General features: G+C 43.0%; 2 protein-coding genes across 3 annotated transcripts in view; both read right to left on the bottom strand.

Annotated features, from left to right (window-relative positions):
• The window catches only part of LOC306918632 (uncharacterized protein), a gene marked incomplete at its 5' end in the record, with an annotated part of 36,605 nt that extends 32,588 nt beyond the window's left edge, over positions 1–4,017 (bottom strand). The window contains one exon of the mRNA XM_079531523.1: positions 3,996–4,017. Coding sequence (XP_079387649.1) covers positions 3,996–4,017 — 22 coding nt within the window. The remainder of the gene's footprint in view (positions 1–3,995) is intronic.
• LOC306918631 (uncharacterized protein) lies at positions 1,970–16,466 on the bottom strand. Of its 2 annotated transcripts, XR_013789359.1 has the most exons (6): positions 16,347–16,466; positions 15,396–15,695; positions 14,161–14,199; positions 13,982–14,069; positions 3,996–4,111; positions 1,970–2,028 (listed from the first exon to the last, which is right to left on the bottom strand). XR_013789359.1 is itself a non-coding variant. In XM_079531522.1 (5 exons), exons 1-5 carry the CDS (start codon positions 16,408–16,410, stop codon positions 13,033–13,035), a joined length of 537 nt encoding a protein of 178 aa, XP_079387648.1. In that variant the 5' UTR covers positions 16,411–16,466; the 3' UTR covers positions 12,932–13,032. The 2 variants fall into 2 exon arrangements, 1 of the variants encoding a protein (XP_079387648.1); XM_079531522.1 differs by lacking the exons at positions 1,970–2,028; positions 3,996–4,111 and adding an exon at positions 12,932–13,078.
• Positions 16,467–17,934: the final 1,468 nt, after the last annotated feature.

Genomic DNA, 17,934 nt, shown 5'->3' with positions numbered 1-17,934 from the left:
AGAATATATATTCAAAGATTTGCGCGACATTTTCACGATTTTTCAAAAATGGCAGATGTACAAGCTCGTAGCTAAAGTATAACATAATGCTTAAAACACCAAAAGGCGTTCCCACCCAGAATGGGTTAAAGTAAACTTTACATTAATGGGTTGTTGTGAGCTAAGCTTGTAGTAGATTGACTATTTTCGCTAGTTTAGCGTGACCTTGTTGTGCAACGCAGTAGGCCGTGGCTTTCAACCCTTTTCACACGGACCACCATTTGATGAGATTTAGCCTTGCAGACCCAAAACTGAAGAATATCTATCTACACATTTCCATCCTGTGTTGATGTGGTACCATTAGGAGAGATAACAGGCAAACGTTGATCAAAATTACAATTCTACTACACTCTCTAATTGTGTAGACTTCTTGTAAATTAACTTAAAGGACCACTTCACCACTTTTCAATGTATCTTCATATAATAGGTCCTCACTAATAATCATGATAAAATGGCACCATTTTTTTCTACTCTGTTACTCTGTTATGTGTCTCATATAGGGCTGTGGGCAGTTCAGAAACCCGTCCACCAGTGACATCATCGAGTGGCAGTGGCTCAGGGGTAGAGTGGCTGGATGGTAACCGCAAGGTTGCCAGTTGGAAACCTGTGGGCTCCCCCAGAGTTGGTGTTGAAGTGTCCTTGAGCAAGACTCTGAACCCCTAATTGCTCCTGATGTTCTGGTTGGTGCCTTGCATGGTTTCCTGCCGCTATCGCTGTGTGAATGTGTGTGTGAATGGGTGAATGTAATGCACAATCTATGTAAAAGTGTATGAATGTGTGTGTGAATGCACAATCTATTAAGCGCCTTGGATAAAGGCTCTATATAAAATGCACCATTTATCGATGGGGAATCAAAGCTAATAGAAACTGCAGGCTTTCTATTCCTGAAAAAACAACTATGTCACTGGTGGACAGGTTTCTGAACTGCCCACAGCCCTGCTATGAGACACAGACTGAGTAGAAAGAAATTGTGCCATTTTATCATGATTATTAGTGAGGATCTACTATATGAAGATAGGTTGAAAAGTGGTGCTTTTTAAGTAATGCAGATGTCTAACAATACTTTAACTCTTGAGAGTGTAAAATGAAACCAAACAAGGGTCCATTTGGTTTCATTTTACGCTATCAAGATTTAAAAGATATGGGTCCATTTAGTTACCAAGTCCATCATTTAGCTGGGGACCACCTGGAACCCCCTCAAGGACAACTGGTGGTCCTCTGACCACTGGTTGAAAGCCACTGCAGAAGGCCATTAATAGATGAATGAAAACAATAATTTAAATATATATTTGCCTGACTGCTCTATTGTCGTATAACAATTTACTTCAGGGAACGACAAGGCAAGCTTCCTTCAAATTGCACAATTAAAAACATAGTATGTTTTCTTTTAGGCATAAACATGGGCATAAAGCATATACGTATTGAAGCCTGGATACCTGAAAATACATACTGTACAAACTTCAAAAATAGTTTGTCCCTCTTTTTTCACAAATCGCATATTATATTAGCAGGGGTCATCGCTGGCTTGTGTGGACATTTTTGTCTTTTTTTGTATTCTTTTTTTTGCCATGAACATACAAAATGAGGACAATAACATTACCAGAAACACTTAATAAAGTGATAGGCCTTAATGACCATAACTTGCAGTTTAAAACAGGTACCCATTCAGCCAGGTATGCTGCCCTATATATATGGCAGTCAATAGAGGGAAGGCCTTCCAAACGAACCGGAAGGTTGGCGTGATGGAGTCTAGAAAGCTGAAATACTTTGCGGGGGATCTTCTTCGGACAGTTCTCACGGGCCGAGTCGTCGGTCCTAAATCCCGTACACACCTGTTGTTCACCGTCCAGGATCAGAGATGACAGATGCACGAGAGAGAGAGAGAGAGGCGACAGCAGCTTGGGAAAAGATTTAATCTGCGTAAAGCCTAGACAGAAGTAGCCAGGCAGCCAGCTGGACCAGCAGGTAAACACCCTCCAGCCAGGCAGTCTAAACGGAAAGAAAACAACACCGTTTTTACACTGACAACAACAAGGCTATGGTGTTCCAGCTCCGTCCATGAAAGGACCTGCCGTGTTCACCCCTATACAAGCAACACAGTCTCATGAAATTTACCTCAACTTCACCAGGTAGGAACAGCATTTATATTATATTAAAGGACAACTTTATTTTTTTTCAACCAAGGTTCATGTTTTAGGTTGTCATTAGAGAAAGTAAAAGATGAGTGTTATTATTATTCTTTCCATTTTTCTTTCGTTTTAGCGATTTTAGCTATTTTTAACAGGGGCCGGGGCATTCAGGCTTAAATATCTTTTTTTTAAAACACAATTTTATAGCAATTTATTTTTTGAGTGGTGTAAACCACTCCTACGACTGGCTTTGTTAGTTTACGTGTCTGTCTGTCTGTCTGTCTGTGCTAAAAAAATGAGCATGGTTTCTACAGTCACCCAGTCCATCTGGGTGTGATTTCATTACGTCAGACATGACGTCAGATCAGAGCTGATCAGGCTATATAAGACCTTACACCACTCAGTTCACACGGGTGTGATTTCTTTTATTATTTACTATAGTCTTACTAGACCCCAGGAAATTACAGCTGGCCACAAAAGATCACAGGATCTACTGAATGTGAAGGGGGGTACTATAGGGGGATGCCATACTGTGTTGTAGGCTACTGCTCAACATGTCAGTTTGTCACCCCTTCACATTCAGTAGATCCTGTGATCTTTGGTGGCCAGAATTTCCTGGGGTCTAGTAGGACTATAGTAGATATTAAAAAAAATAAATCGCTATTAAAAATACATATTTAGCCCCAACAAAAGAAAGCAGCAAATGAAAAAAAAAGTACACTCATCTTTTACTTTCTCTAATAACAATTAAGCTAAAACATGAACCAATTAAGATAAAACATGAACGTTCTCAAACGTTTTCATATCCAAGGACCTCCAAATCGACATTTATTATTAGCCCACGGATCCCCATTTGAAAAGCTATGCCAGGGACCCCCATAAGAGAAGCAGTGATTCTCTAGCAGTGATTCTCAACCATTTTCATTTTAAGGATGCCCAGTTTGACATGCATTTTTAGGCTACGATCCCCCCATTTAATGGCATTTCTATCTCTGGGACCCCGATTCATATTGTAAAATCCATCCATTTGGTTCCAACACTCAGAGTTACAGACCTATAAGGGTCCATTTGGTTCCTAATCCTAACTATATCGTTTAGCTGCCGGGGACCCCCTGAAACTCCCTCCAGGACCCCTATGACAATGATCTACATTGTCAAATTTGTCATATAGACAGATGGTGCTGTGGGAAAGACATCTGTTGTAATGTCTTGATGCATTATGCCTATGATGACCACAGTGCAGAATACAGTTTTTATGATTTGATTAAAGTCACTAAAAGATAGAAATGTGATTATTTTAGAGCAAATTAAATATTTAGTTAGTTTAAATTGATAGTGTACTGATCACTGATGTCTGAAGCACATATAACTGTATTGTTCATACAAGTGTCAAAGGGGCTTCAGCACCTGCCCTTTTACCCGTCTGTAAAACAACTGCCCTCTCCAGACCACGAATGCAGCATTTAGTACATGGTGAAAGAAATGCAAATGCCACTCCTTTCCATACCATGCCGGAAGGCAGCATTCAGGAAAAATTCCTTTTTTTCCCTGAACTTGAACTCAGCATTTTGCGTTGAACAAAATTTGTTTAGAAATCCATGTCGCTACACCGCATCTCCACTAGCTAAAGAGCGATTGGTTGCACCCCGAAAATAGCAGATCTACAAGCTCGCTATTTTTGTCCAAAAGTGCCCTCTTATACGGGATTTCAGCCTCTGCCTCTCTAACACTCTCTGCACGTCCCTTTACCACTCGGTACTAAAACGTTTCTACTCTCCTTCACAGACAGAAGGCAGATGAGGCTGACGTGATCGGGAAAGGACTCACCTGTCGCTGCCGACCTGCACATTCCTGACATCATCATCATCAATGTCGCCAAGGTAACGCCACACCGTACTCACTGCAGTTTACATCAACCCAGGATCCTTTGAAACCTTTTGATCCTGTGAAAATGAATAATTTAATATTTAATTAGTGGTTTTTTAGCGGGTTTAAATTTTTTCACAGAATCAAATACTTTATGGTCACGATTCACCAGAATCCTGGATGGCTTGATTATATAGGCTTACAATCATTGATATAAAAATATTTTTGTAATGCTCTTTGGGGGAAAAATTAATGGCCGATTTTTTTCAGTGGAACCAGAAAACCACACCCACTGCTATGCCCAGTGTTCTTGAAGCACTCTATAGAGCGTCGCAGTCCCGCCTCCTACCCTGGACCAGGAAATGAAACCCAATGCATTTTCCTCATAGACATTTCTTAAAGTATTTATTTAAAGACGGTTACGCCGCGGACAAAGCCAACTCGAGTCGTGACAACTCATGACAACACAAACAATATTTTGGACCAAACAAATAATTAGAAAGAAGAAAAAAACGGCAGGTTACAACACTTTTGTTGTTGTTTTTCTTCTTTGTAATTATTTGTTTGGTCCAAAATATTGTTTGTGTTGTCATGAGTTGTCACGACTCGAGTTGGCTTTGTCCGCGGCGTAACCGTCTTTAAATAAATACTTTAAGAAATGTCAATGGGAAAAATGCATTGGGTTTCATTTCCTGGTCCAGGGTAGGAGGCGGGACTGCGACGCTCTATAGGGCTATGGGGAGGGGTCACCAATTTCATCCAATCAGGAAAATTATCTAAATTAAACTACCAAAATAATGATGATGATGATGATGATAATAATGAAACCTGCAGATTGTAAAGTGGGTGAAACATGCTGTGTTGGTTACTGTATGGATCATGGATGTGAACACTTTTGTTTTGCCACTGCAGAGCTCTGCACAGGATGGGCCACCCTGACCGTCCCGTCACCCCCACAGCGCTGCGGGTGGACAGACGCTTGGATCCCTACATCCCAGACGGTATATATACCACTGTGTAGAGTCAGACCATATAGGGATACTTTTACATCAGTGTTTTCTAACCACCTGAAGTTCTGGACGGGAACCCCTTTTGGTGTTTTAACTAAAGCATTATGTTATACTTTAGCTATTGAAAAATAGCAGATCTACAAGATGCATTTCCAACTTGCATCGTTCCAACAGCGGTGCCTCTATCGCTGTAGAGGCTCCAACGGGCACCGCTCTAGTATGATGTAAATTCTCCATTCATTATCAATGGGAATGTAATATTTGTGTAAGATGAAAATCGACACTGTAGCTGAATATAGGAGGGGAGATAAATAGTTGGAGAATGCTGTAATCTATAAGTCAATTCATGAGCTGTGCTTTACCAGTGAACACAGTGCAGTACAGTGTGCCACCTTGTGGACATTGTGTGTATCACCAGTGTTTGTCTGATAATCTGTCTCTTCCCCGCGTGCACAGATGATCTGAACATTGACAGATAGTATATATGTTTACTTTAAAATAATGTGTTATCAAAGTAGTGCTCCCCCCCCCCCCCCCGCCACATATTTTATTCATGTTCTTACCTGTATGACCACAGAGCACCTATCTATAACACCCCTGTACCGCTTATTTTCCCCCCCTAGCTTTGAGATTTTGTGTAAACACAAACATTGTCACAAACTTTGAATGCCATTGACAATGAATGGTACGTTTTGAGTGTTTGTGTAAACACAAACATTGAAGACAAAAGTGAGGACACAATTTCGCAAATTGTGATTGGCCGGAATGAGATGATGTATGATGATGATAAGAGCGCCCCTCACTTCACATGGGTGTGATTTTTTTTATGCGTTTGTCTCTTCCTCCTCCACAGAAGAGCTGAACAACGCTTTAGGCTCCATCAGAGTCCTGGGCAGCATCGAACTGATCGAACACGAACTCAAACCCCACCTGAACACGGTGTTGTCTATCATACAGGAGAAAAGTAAGTCTATAAACTTTAGCACAGTGTTGTCTATGGCGCGATTCATACTCCTATTTTAGAGCCGAATAAAAGTCGGTTCGGCTCTGTAGAGCCTACAATGTGACGTCATTTGAGGTTCGGGGGGCGGGTACCGTCCTAAAGTCGTCTCTTCGGTGCTACTGAAAATTTCTGATGAGCTAAAATCATTTCGGCACTACAGAGGTAAAATAGGAGTATGAATCGGCCCTTTCTGTCATACAGGAGAAAAGTATAAGATCCCATTGTATTCACCTGGACACATGGTGTTGTCTATCATACAAGTGAACAGTGTTTTTCAACCAAGGTTCATGTTTTAGGTTCTTATTAGAGAGAAGGTAAAAGATGAGTAGCCTATATATTTTTGAGTGGTGCAAACCACTCCAACAACTGGCTTTGTACCCGTGTACCCGTGTTTGTTCGTACCAAAACAACGAGCATGGTTGCTATGGTTAGCAACCAAAAAAACGAGCATGGTTGCTATGGTTAGTATGTGACGTCACTGACATAATGTACAGTAACTATAACAATAAATGTGTAGTTGCACCACTCAGTTCACACGGGTGTGATTTTTTTAATTTACTGCTTTCTTTCATTTTAGCGATTTTAGCTATTTTTGACAGGGGGGCGGGGGCATTCGAACATGGGGCTAAATATGTATTTCTTTCACACAGTTTTATGGCGATAATTTACTATAGTCCTACTAGACCTGGGTAAATTACATTTGGCTACAAAAGATCACAGGATCTATTCAATGTGATGGAGGAGGTGACAAACTGACATTGAGCCTATAACGCACAGTATGGCAGCCCCCTAGTAGTCAGTTCTATGTTCAGACACACGGAAATCAACTCCTGTGGCCAGATGTAATTTACTCAGGTCTAGTAGAACAATAGTAAATAATAATAATAAAAAAATCGCCATAAAATTGTGTAAAAAAAATACATATTTAGCCCCATGTTCGAATGCCCCCGCCCCCTGTCAAAATTACCTAAAATCGCTAAAATTAAAGAAAGCAGCAAATTACAAAAATAATAATACTCATCTATTACGTTCTCTAATAACAACCTAAAACATGAACCGTGGTTGAAAAAAAACAAAGTTGTCCTTTAAACTCCTTCTCCTGGGGCAATTTTCCTCCCCAAAACATTAATAAAAAATAAATTAAAAGGGTCTGCTTATTTGATTTATCTGTAGGGGCTTTATTGATTAAGTTGTTTGGTCTGTTACTATATTGGCAATTAGTTAACAAAAAGGCGGAGCCTGTATTCTGGAGGCAAACATTTGACTAAAGATAGCAATGATCTACAAGTTGTGATCTACAAGCTCACAACAATGCAAGTTATGAGCTTATATGGGCTTTAAGCCCATATAAGCAAGGTGTATTAGAGACACCTGGGGCCATTCTAGTAGGGCTTTTTTTGTGTGCAGTTTTTAAGTTTCTCGATTCAATATTTATTTGATTTATTTGATTCAGTTGATCAGACCGACAGTGCATAAGCCCATCCAGCACGTCAGACCCATTGAAAACACATGTCCCTGGTTCTGGTGACTGATACTGTACCTTTTTCATGGATTTTAAATTTGAATTGTTTAAATTTTTTGTTGAACTGAAAAAAGAAGTCATTATTATTATAAAAAAAATCACACCCGTGTGAAGTGAGGGGCGCTCTTATCATCATCACACATCATCTCATGAACAACTTATGTGATTGGTTAGCCGATTTGCTCGTCTACATACGACGTAAAGTTTCCCTTCATTGTCAATGGCATTTAATGTTTGTGTTGCCACAAATTTACATCATATTTGAAGCACATGACCTAATTTCTCCTTTCAATGTCAATGGCAAATATGAGACGTGTGAGGACTAAAGCTGCCCCTCAACAAGTATAGTTCATACTTCCTAATATATTATATATTTCAGTAGTTGCCTTGTTTTTATTTTGTTTTATTTTTTATTTTTTTCATTATGTTATACTTTAGCTATTGAAAAATAGCAGATCTACAAGCTCATAGCGCCAAGTGCCGCACTACGAGCTTTGTAGATCTGCAATGTTTTGAAAAATCTTGACAATGTGGCGCAAATCTTTGAATATATATTCTTTCAGGACGTTTTTAGCTTAAATCTTTGCTTCCGGGGAGGTCCCTGGAACAACATTTTCAGATGGGCCGGGGGGGGGGGGGGGGGGGGGGGGGGGGTAGGCGGCCAATTACATATATTTCTGGGGGTCCTTGACACGAAAATGTTTGATGTGTAATGTGTAAGCAAGCAAAAAAAAGATCATACATTTACACAACACTGCAGAACAAGGTGGATCGTCTCATAAGAACCTAAACCACTGGCTCTCAACCTCGTCGGCCAGTGCCCTCTGGTGGCTCGTGAGGATATCGCAAGCGAGCACACCCCCAAAACACCCAGATTGTAATAATTAGGGGTGCACGATTAATAAATCATGACCGATATCCGATCTCCGATTATTTGCAGGGTCATATCTGCCGATATCGATACCGCTTCGATATGCTACCGATTTATATTGTGCACCGCTAATATTAATTAATAATAATACATCAATATTAAAATAAATAATGTGGGGGGAAAATGTTATGGCACTATTCCTTTACAATGTTCCTGAATAGGAACTTGATGTTAGTTCCATTGATCCTAAACATGCTCTGAATGTCTCCCACCCGACCGCTTAACAAGGCAGCTAAATGTTAAGCTAAATGTTAAGCTAAATGTTCATCTAAATTGCATTCATTGCATGGTCTTAACAGGTCTGACATCTAAATGACATTCTTAAAATTGTCGAGACAAAACAAATCAAAGTAAGAAAAAAGAACAAGTCGAGAACGAGCATAAAGCGGTTCAAGGAGAAGAATCTAGATGTTCCGGGAGGGAGGGGCAAACCCAACAGGCTGTCCAACCACAAAAAACAAATGGAAGGACTTTAAGCATCTCTTCTATATAGTAAACGAGCATCTAACAATAATACGCGTGGACTCCGGCGGCCGCGGCCTGGCTCCTCCTTTGTCTGACCAGAAGTTCACCATGATGACCACTGTCTGGCCTTTGCTTGAAGTCCATGTGAGGGGTAGCTCACATTAAGGTAGCTCTCCACCACACCGATTGCATTTATATAGCGCTTCTATCGTGCATTACATTCACACATTCATACACCGATGGTGGAGGAAACCACGCAAGGCACCCACCAACCAACCTGCACATCGGGAGCAATTAGGGGTCTTGCTCAAGGACACTAACTCAGGGGGAGCCTGGGATCGAACTGGTCCACCACACGGTTTCCCAATCGGCTGTTCTACCGGCCCCTCTATCACTGAGCTACTGCTGCTGTCGGTGTCGGAATGTGTCAGTTTCCGGGAATCTGGTGTTGAATGGGCGGTGGGTGCACCGTCGAGTCGGATCGCAAGTTGGAGGGAACCGTTGAAAGCCGTCTGGTAGCAGCGCGTTTGTTGTTGGAAAAAGTCATTAGGCCATAAGCTACAGTATATTTATATTGATATCGCCTCAGTCACCCATGTCCTCAAAACCCCAGGTTTGGACGCTGATGACCTCAATACCTACTGGCTGAACCTGGCTCTATAGTTCCTCCCCAGTTATTCCCCAGCCCCAATCAGCCTCAGGGCTCTGTGCTTGGACCCCTCCGGTTAGTATCTCCCAATCTTCCAGCCATCTGCAACCCGTCATGCTTGGATTCCACCCTGTCCTTCCAGTCACATTTAAAATCCATCGCCAAAAACACCTTCGACCACCTTGAAATGAAACATATCCAGACTCCGGCCCTCACTCTCAGACTCCGGAAACTTCTTTGGCAACAGAGCCTTCATTGCGGCGGCCGCCATCCTCGGGAACTTTGACCCGACATAGACTTGAAACGCCGCCGACGCTGAACTCATTCGATTCCGCCACAAAAAGGCATCTGCTCAAACCTAGGCTTTGAACTGCTATAGTTTTGTATTGTTTTCTTTGTTTTACTGTAATAAAAGCGTCTTCTTGCGTTTCTTGAACGGCGCTAACATTATTATTGTGATTATATTGTGATTATTATTGTTTTCATTATTATAATTTTATTATTAGTAGTAGTAGTAATATTAATGTTAAGAAATGGTATGGTCCACTTCAGTCTTCAGTGCATGGATATGGGCAATATTATTTTTTGAATATTACAGACAGGAAGGATATATACATACTTTAAACCCTGACCTGTTGTTTTTAACTCATTTGGTCCGAGGATCCGATTGTTAATTAGGAGGGGTGTGTGTGTGTGTGTGTGTGTGTGTGTGTGTGTGTGTGTGTGTGTGTGTGTGTGTGTGTGCGCGGTCAAACCCAAGGCCCCAGTGAGGCTCTTCAACGTTGAAGCACTGGGCCCTAGTGGTAAGAGGAGGGACTACAGGCGGACCCGTGAATTCATCACCGGGAAACCCCGTGCAGCTGGGCTTTAACATTGAGCACTCGGTTGCACTTCCGCATTTGACCACCAAAATGTGGTGGTCAAATGCGGAAGTAGACGTTCTGAGACGGTTCTTCCGGGTGCTTCAAAATGCCACTGGGGGGGGGGGGGGGGGGAAGCTTCACGCCAGTTCAGTCTCTATCCTTCTTTATACTGAGTCAAACCTCCCCAATCATTTGAACCATGCCCGGGGGCGATACGATGGGGGACGACGCCGCGTTCCCCGTTCCCATCTTGACGGGGCCGCTCAGACACAGGACCTTCTGCATCTCCTGGAGGGCCAGCATGTACTTCTTGTCCAGCTCCGCCTTCTCCACCTTGGCCACGTTGTACACCTGCAGCAGCTCCTGGTGCGCCGCCTCGATCCTTGTGGCATCCTTGGCGCTGGCCCGGATGCGCGCGCGCAGCGTCGCCATCTTGGCCATCTCGTTCTCGTAGTCGCGCACCTGCTGCTGGAACGAGCGGTCATCCGCGTCCGCCTTGGCCTGCAGCTTGCGGAGCTCTGCCGCGAACCCCTTGTTCTGCTCCACCACCTCGGCCATCTTCTCCTCGCGCTGCTTCGCCACGCCCCGCAGATGGTCCACCTGCTCCTTCAGCTGGTGCACCGTCTGGTGCTTGACGATGTTGTACTGGGCCCGGATCTCCCGGAACTCCCCCAGCAGGAGGGAGATGCGGAAGTTGAACTGCTCCTCCTGCCACCTGACCTCCCTCCGCCTGCGGAGGTCCTGCAGCCGCTCCCGCGTCAGCTCCTTCACCTTGTACCTGTCGTCCGTGTCGCGGACCCGCTCGGCGTACCGCCGCCGCAGCTCGGCCTTCTCCTCCTCGTGCTTGCGGTGCAGCTCGCTCTCCAGCGCCTCGCAGGCGAGGTGCTGCTCCCTGCGCTCCTCCTTCAGCTCCCGGATGCAGCCGCGCAGCTGGGTCTCCAGCTCGTCGTGCTCGCGCTGCATGTGCTCGCCGGTCCGTGCGCACCGTGCCCTCTCCTCGGCGACGGTGGCCTGGTGGTCGGCATTCAGTTGGTCGATGCGCACGTTGTACTCGTCGATGAGCGCCTTGTGGTCCAGCTCGGCCTCCTCCAGCTCAGCCTCCTTGGTCCTCAGGGCGTCCTTGGAGACCTGCCTCCTGGCCTGGGCCAGGCCATCGGCCGAGCGGTCCCGGCCCAGCTGCACTAAGTTCCTCAGCTTCTTTGTCGTGTGCAGCTGAACCTCGAGTTCCGTGATCTGTTGCTCGACTGGTTTGGGAGGCGGCCCCTTCTTTTTGGGTGACATTGTGAAATATAGCTTCCAACTACTATTACTATTACTATTATTATATTAGTATATATTATTAGCATATTGTGATTGGAGCCTGGTCCGGCCCCGCCCGTGATTGTCCTTGCCACAGTCGATAGAAATGTTTGCGGGTGAGGGCCGACATCAGATCTCTCTTTCTCAAAATTACACTTCTGGAGAGGTGTCGGCACTATGAAAAAAACCCGGGAATCTGGCCGTCGCGCAAAAAGTCTGCGGAGGTGGAGCTTCTTTTCCATCCACCAGCTGTCTAAAAACTCGGAATTTAAGCTGCGCAGAGCTTAAGAACCAGCACCACCAGTGGGCTCTGTTATTTATGCTCCCCTTGGGGTTTTATTGTATATCTATCTCCCTGCTCTTAATGTTTTATGATGGTGTTTAATTGCGCCGAGCAGGGAGAAAATGCAGTAGAGCCGAACGCCAAGTCAAATATCATATGCACACTATTCTCATTCTCATTCTACAATAAATATTGGTTCAATCTATTTGTGAGTGCCTTTATTGTTTTGTTTTGTTTTTTGTATTTTTTTTGTTATCTGTGTATGTGTGTGCTATCCTATTCTCTATATACATTTTGTGCATATATAATCTATCCTTGCATCTGTTTGCTGTCTCTGGACGGGGGGAGGGGGGTGCGGTACAGGGGAGGGGAAAAAAACTGAACTGTTTTGACTGAATTGCCTGTCTGTATTAACCTGTAAAAAAGAATAAAAGTAAACACAAAATCTATTCGTGAGTTGTCTGACTGAATTATGGTCATTGTAGGAATTCAACAATCCAGTCACACACACACACACAGACTTGGTTATTCTTCTGTCCATAGAGTGCAAATTTTTACTTGTGCTACTGCTATATCTACAAATACTATTAGCATTGAGTGACTGCAGTTTCTTCCAGCGGTGAAATGCAGCCTTTAATGCTAAACACAGATGCAGAGAAAGGGAGAAGAGAAATGAACACACAGCGACAGTAGACCTAACTTCTGAATGAGATATTAATTTGATGCTGAACTAGAGATCACACATAACATAAACACAACAAAGTCCAGTATAACTGCATTCATATTCACCTCCCGGTCAAATAGCATGGGGTTGGGGGTTCAATGTTGTCAGAGACGAAAGGCGTCTTTGTCCCAGAAAGAAACGAGGGAGAAAAACGGGCTGAACACGTCGTCATTCAAAATGGAGCATGATTGCCTAGAAGGTACACCAATGGACAGACAGATGGACAGAGTAGTCTGGTGTTTAACTGTCTTATAACTCTTGGGGAATCTGTTTCATTTCGCCGTCATTGGTTGACCTATACAGGAGAGGTTAAAACATGATCATCAGGTATTATTTCTAATATAAGGAGGAAGAACTTTTTCCAAAAAGTGTACAGTATTTGTTAAAATCATGCTTTTATGTGGACACGCCCACCAGTTCATTAAGTATGCCTGGTTTGACTGGTGGGTGGTGATGGGGGGTGATCCACCTGAACTGAAGCCGCACCCACAGCTGTAGTTGTATGATAAAGGGGGAGGGGTTAAGGGAGGGGCTGATAGTGTGATATCATTATATTACTGTTCATTTCATTGGCCCGTTTGACTGTCAAGGGTTCAGCCTCCAGGAAGAAACCCTAAATACAAAGTTAATACACCATTGCACATAAAAACGACTCCAGGGTGTCTAATGAAGTACTGTCACCTCATAGACACATGAAAAACTGGAAGAATACAAAAATTGTGGCACTCCATCTTTAAACAACAGTCAGTAGGCCTATACTGTCATGTTCAGATGCAGAAAGGCAAAAATAAATCCAAAATAAAGTTTAATTTAATAACTTTATGTCCAACCCACATGGTCTTCTTCATCAGGGTCCAGTGTTTCTCAAACGTTTCAGGCCGGGTTCCCTCCAAAGTAATTATATTTGAACTGGGGGGGTCGACCTCCAACCCTGACAAGCTCGCAGTTGGAATTGTAGGAGTTGAGGCATTACATTTACTTTGACTCAGTTCCACATAATTATATATTGTGAAAATAGCCGATCTACAAGCTCACAACGCCTTGCATTGGGGTTGTCGGTTATTTTCACAATGGTTATTTTACAATTTGGCCAATGTTTGACCAGTTTTACTTTTTATATATAGTTTGTTCATTATGTTTGATGCAGTAATGGTCCCTTTTACATTTCATTTAAAGGTCTTAAAATTCTGATTATTACCTTGTTTCTTTTTTTCTATGTCTGAAGACTAATCCAACTGCGATGGTTGTGATGATTACAGCAACACCAATGGAAATAACCATGATAACTGGTGAGGAAAGATGAGAGAGTTATATGTCCTACAATGATACACTCATGGATCAAACAGGCATGCACTTGATTAAAATAAAATAACTTACTGCAACCTCTCTGATCTGCTTCACATGTCTCATACAGATCTGCAAAACAAAATAATACTAATTAATTAGTAACATATCTACCTATCTACTGTACATAATCAATGAAGGTCAATGACCCCCCCCCCCCCCCCCCCCATACTGGGGGGGGGGGGTCATATACTTTCTTTATATGATGATTTCCTGTTTTTCATAGACGTATATATGTATTTAAATGTTCTGATGAATTGAAAGTGGAGGACCCTGATGTAAACACGTCATGGTTTCGTCCTCGTGGCAGTTTTTGTATTGACTTGTGCTTTCATTTGAAATGCACCCATTCTGTATACTGTGAATAACATTTTCAATCAATCAATCAATGATATAGACTATACGTTGAATAGAAGAAGGGAGCGCTGCCGTGGTCCTTTGTTTGTTGAACTGAATGCAGGTGCTCGTTGGCGAGGTTAAAACATGAAAATAAAGAAGAGGATCCAAGGCACTCTGTTCCAGTGAGGTGAAAAAAGCCTTTATTATAAGTTTAAGTCATGGCAAAGAGCATTACAAAAAGGGAGGACCAATGCGCTTCGGCGTAATGATATAGACTCATTTAAATATACTACGTAATTTGCTCGGGAAAACAATAGTCGAGTACAGCGTCGATATGATTGGACATGCTTATGTGCGTTCTCTCAGTATTTCCCTTTGTCTTAAGCACTATGCAAACACTGCTGTGGGATCCGACATTCAGGAAACCGGGTTCAAATCCGGGGTAGAGGGGGAAAGTTACACAGTGCTGCGTTAAATCCATCTCTCACCAGGCACGTGCAGAGAGTGTTAGAGAGGCAGGGGCTGAAATCCTGTAAGAGGGCACTTTTGGACAAAAATTGCGAAAATAGCAGATCTACAAGCTCACAATGCGTCGCACTGCGATGCGTTGAGAGCTTGTATATCAGCTATTTTCGGGGCGCAACCCTGCAATCTTTAGCTACTGGAGATGCGGTGTACGACATGGATTTCGAAACAAATTTGTTCAACGCAAAATGCTACGTTCCAAGTTCAGGAGACTTCGGAAAAAAGCAATTGTCCTGAATGCTGCCTTCCGGTATGGCATGGAAAGGAGTGGCATTTCGCATTTCTTTCACCATAGTAAATGCTGCATTCGTGGTCTGGAGAGGGGCAGTTGTTTTACAGACGGTTAAAAGGGCAGGGGCTGAAGCCCCCTTTGATGTCTGTGTGTGCACGTCCCTGTCTCTCACCTTGTCTGTCAGAGTAAATGACACGGGTCACCTCCTTCACCAGGCCAGAGGAGAGAGTGACCACACAGTGGACCTGTGTAGCGTTGCTGCTACAGAAGCCGTCCAGTGTGACAGTGCTGCTCACTGTGACGGTACCGTCGGCGTTGACTGAGTGGACGCTGCTGTAGCTTGAAGAGCCTAAATGTGTGCACGGAACCTCCAGAGTTACTGTCAGAGCGGGACGGGACACCGCCGAGCAGGACACAACCGTCAGCTCTGTGCCGTTGGGGCGCGTGACGAGTAATGTGGGCTCTGGTTGCTCTGGAAGACAAAAAAAACATATATATATTTTTTCTTTTAGGTTGTATGACCTCAATTACACCCAAAAAACCTGAACTTTGAACATTCAGTGGATTTTCTCTGGTCTGGAGTTTTCTCTGGGGGTTGGAAGCCTTTTGAGCTGCAATGAAAACAGGCAAAACTGTGAAAACAGTGACATCTGCTGGCAAATCCCATTGCCATCTATGGGATTTGCAGGCTGTGACAGCACAAACCGCAAAAAACTCTGAGCACTTGTTTGAGCCAGAAAACCCCAGACCATGCACATACTACTGCATGTTAAAAGTTCAGTTTTTTTGGGTGCAATTGAGCTCAGTAAACTTAACAAATTAAGAAAAATTACAAACACTTTTTTTTAATGTCATAATCCCTTTAATTGTTTTGGAGGCAAGCAACCTCAGACAGGTGTGTGTAGTTGCTAATAAAATGTCTTGACACACAGCGCGGCTGAGGTGACATCATGCAGTGTTGTGTTTTTGGCAGCAAACTCATTTCAGTCCCTTGAATAGCCGCAATTTGCAACTCTAGATTTTTTTATAATGGGATGAATCTAGAGTTGCAATACCCTCCATTCACTCCCCACTCATCATTTTGCGTTTGCGATCTCCTTGTCTTAAACGACGTTAAACTCACCAACATTGCAGCTGTAGTCCAAGCTTGAATTATTCTCTTTCAATCTGCAAAGCTTGTTTTTCATAAAAATCCCCCGTAGACATGTTATGAGCTACTTTCTGTCAAGAAATTCTGTGCAAGTGATTCTTTTTCTAAGTGCTGGAGTTTGGAAGCGCTCGTCGTAAGTCACTGAACGTCCCTGCATGCATCTGTTTCGCATTTGCACATAATGCAGGAGGCAGCAGCGCGACCCCTTAATACAAACGAGCGCTTCCAAACTCCAACATTTCTTCTTCTTCTACGACATGACATGCACAGCATGTAGATGCAAACATTTTACCAAAGTAAAATAAAGTAAAACGAATACCTCGTTGGCTGCGTGCAAATAACAAAGAAGGGAATCTCTTCAGTCTTAGGTCCTTATAACCTTTCTTATGACAGTCTCTTGTAACTTAGTCTCTTTGTGTGACCAGTGCAAACGGAGCTGCTGCACCCTGCTGCTGCTAGCTGCTTGTGGCTTGATTGCTTACACAAAAAACCTGTGTACCCAATTTACATGAGCAGACCAAACGAGACACGGAACATGACTTTGACTCTTCAAAATAAAAGCGTTACAACAACTTGACACAAATACATGGAATAATGTTTTAAACGTAAAGGTGACTTAATTATGAACTTCTTCATTATGAACTTGTACCTTTTAGGAATAAAGCAAACTATATCACCTATAGTGGCAACAGTTACAATATGAATGTGTTTAAATGCCAGTGTAGCTGGTTCACACACACACACACACACACACACACACACACACACACACACACACACACACACACACACACACACACACACACACACACACACACACACACACACACACACACACACAATGCAGCAGGCATTAGACAACCTGACAGCCACCAACCTGGCAACCCTGAATGAGCCAATCAGCTGCCAGTCTCTGGTGTGTGTGTGTGAGAGAGAGAGTCCTCACAAGTACTGTTAAACAAAATCTACCCTAACGTCACTAAAAAGTACATTAAAACAGTTTTTCCTTTCCAAAACAAACACAACGTACATTATGACAATATTTCACCCTTTGCATTGGTAAAATAGACTGTATTTATTTTTGTCTTCCCTTCCAAAAAAACAAAAAGATAAAATTACCCCAAATCCATGGTTAAGAGTATTCCACGATGGCTCAGTGGTTCTGGCAGTTGCTGATGGTGTGAGAGGATGCTGGTTCGAGACAAGTCAAGATTCGTGACCTCGGACCAAGGACTAAGGATCCAGAATAAATAAATCAAAATAAATCACTCTTTACCTTTTAGTCAAGTAAATGTACTATTGGAATGTATGTTGGCGGACGTAATCCAAGATAATCCACTCTGTCAACTTGTAACAGTCAGCAGTGCCAGTTGGTGCCACAGGGTGGTGCACTGCTCCCTTTTGTTTTGCTTTGTGTAGAAAATCTGACGTCAATTCCACCTCTTGCTATAGATAGACATGACATGACATGATGTGTGTCAAACAATTGTGACACATGGATGGATGATTAGCCGTGTTTATTTATTTATTTCCGGGGGGAATGAATGAATATTATATATAT

Source organism: Electrona antarctica (genome assembly GCF_951216825.1).
Source record: "Electrona antarctica genome assembly, contig: scaffold_158, whole genome shotgun sequence".
In the NCBI taxonomy this organism is placed as follows: domain Eukaryota; kingdom Metazoa; phylum Chordata; class Actinopteri; order Myctophiformes; family Myctophidae; genus Electrona; species Electrona antarctica.
The sequence above is the reverse complement of the archived record's forward strand: the minus strand, read 5'-3'. Positions and strand labels throughout refer to the sequence as shown.

Excerpts from the sequence above, each read along its gene's own strand:
- LOC306918631 (XM_079531522.1), bottom strand. The coding sequence starts at position 16,410 with ATGAAAAACAAGCTTTGCAGATTGAAAGAGAATAATTCAAGCTTGGAC. Across the intron at positions 15,696-16,346 it reads GGACTACAGCTGCAATGTTG|AGCAACCAGAGCCCACATTA; the intron begins GTGAGTTTAACG and ends TTTGTCTTCCAG. Across the intron at positions 14,200-15,395 it reads CATTTACTCTGACAGACAAG|ATCTGTATGAGACATGTGAA; the intron begins GTGAGAGACAGG and ends TTTGTTTTGCAG.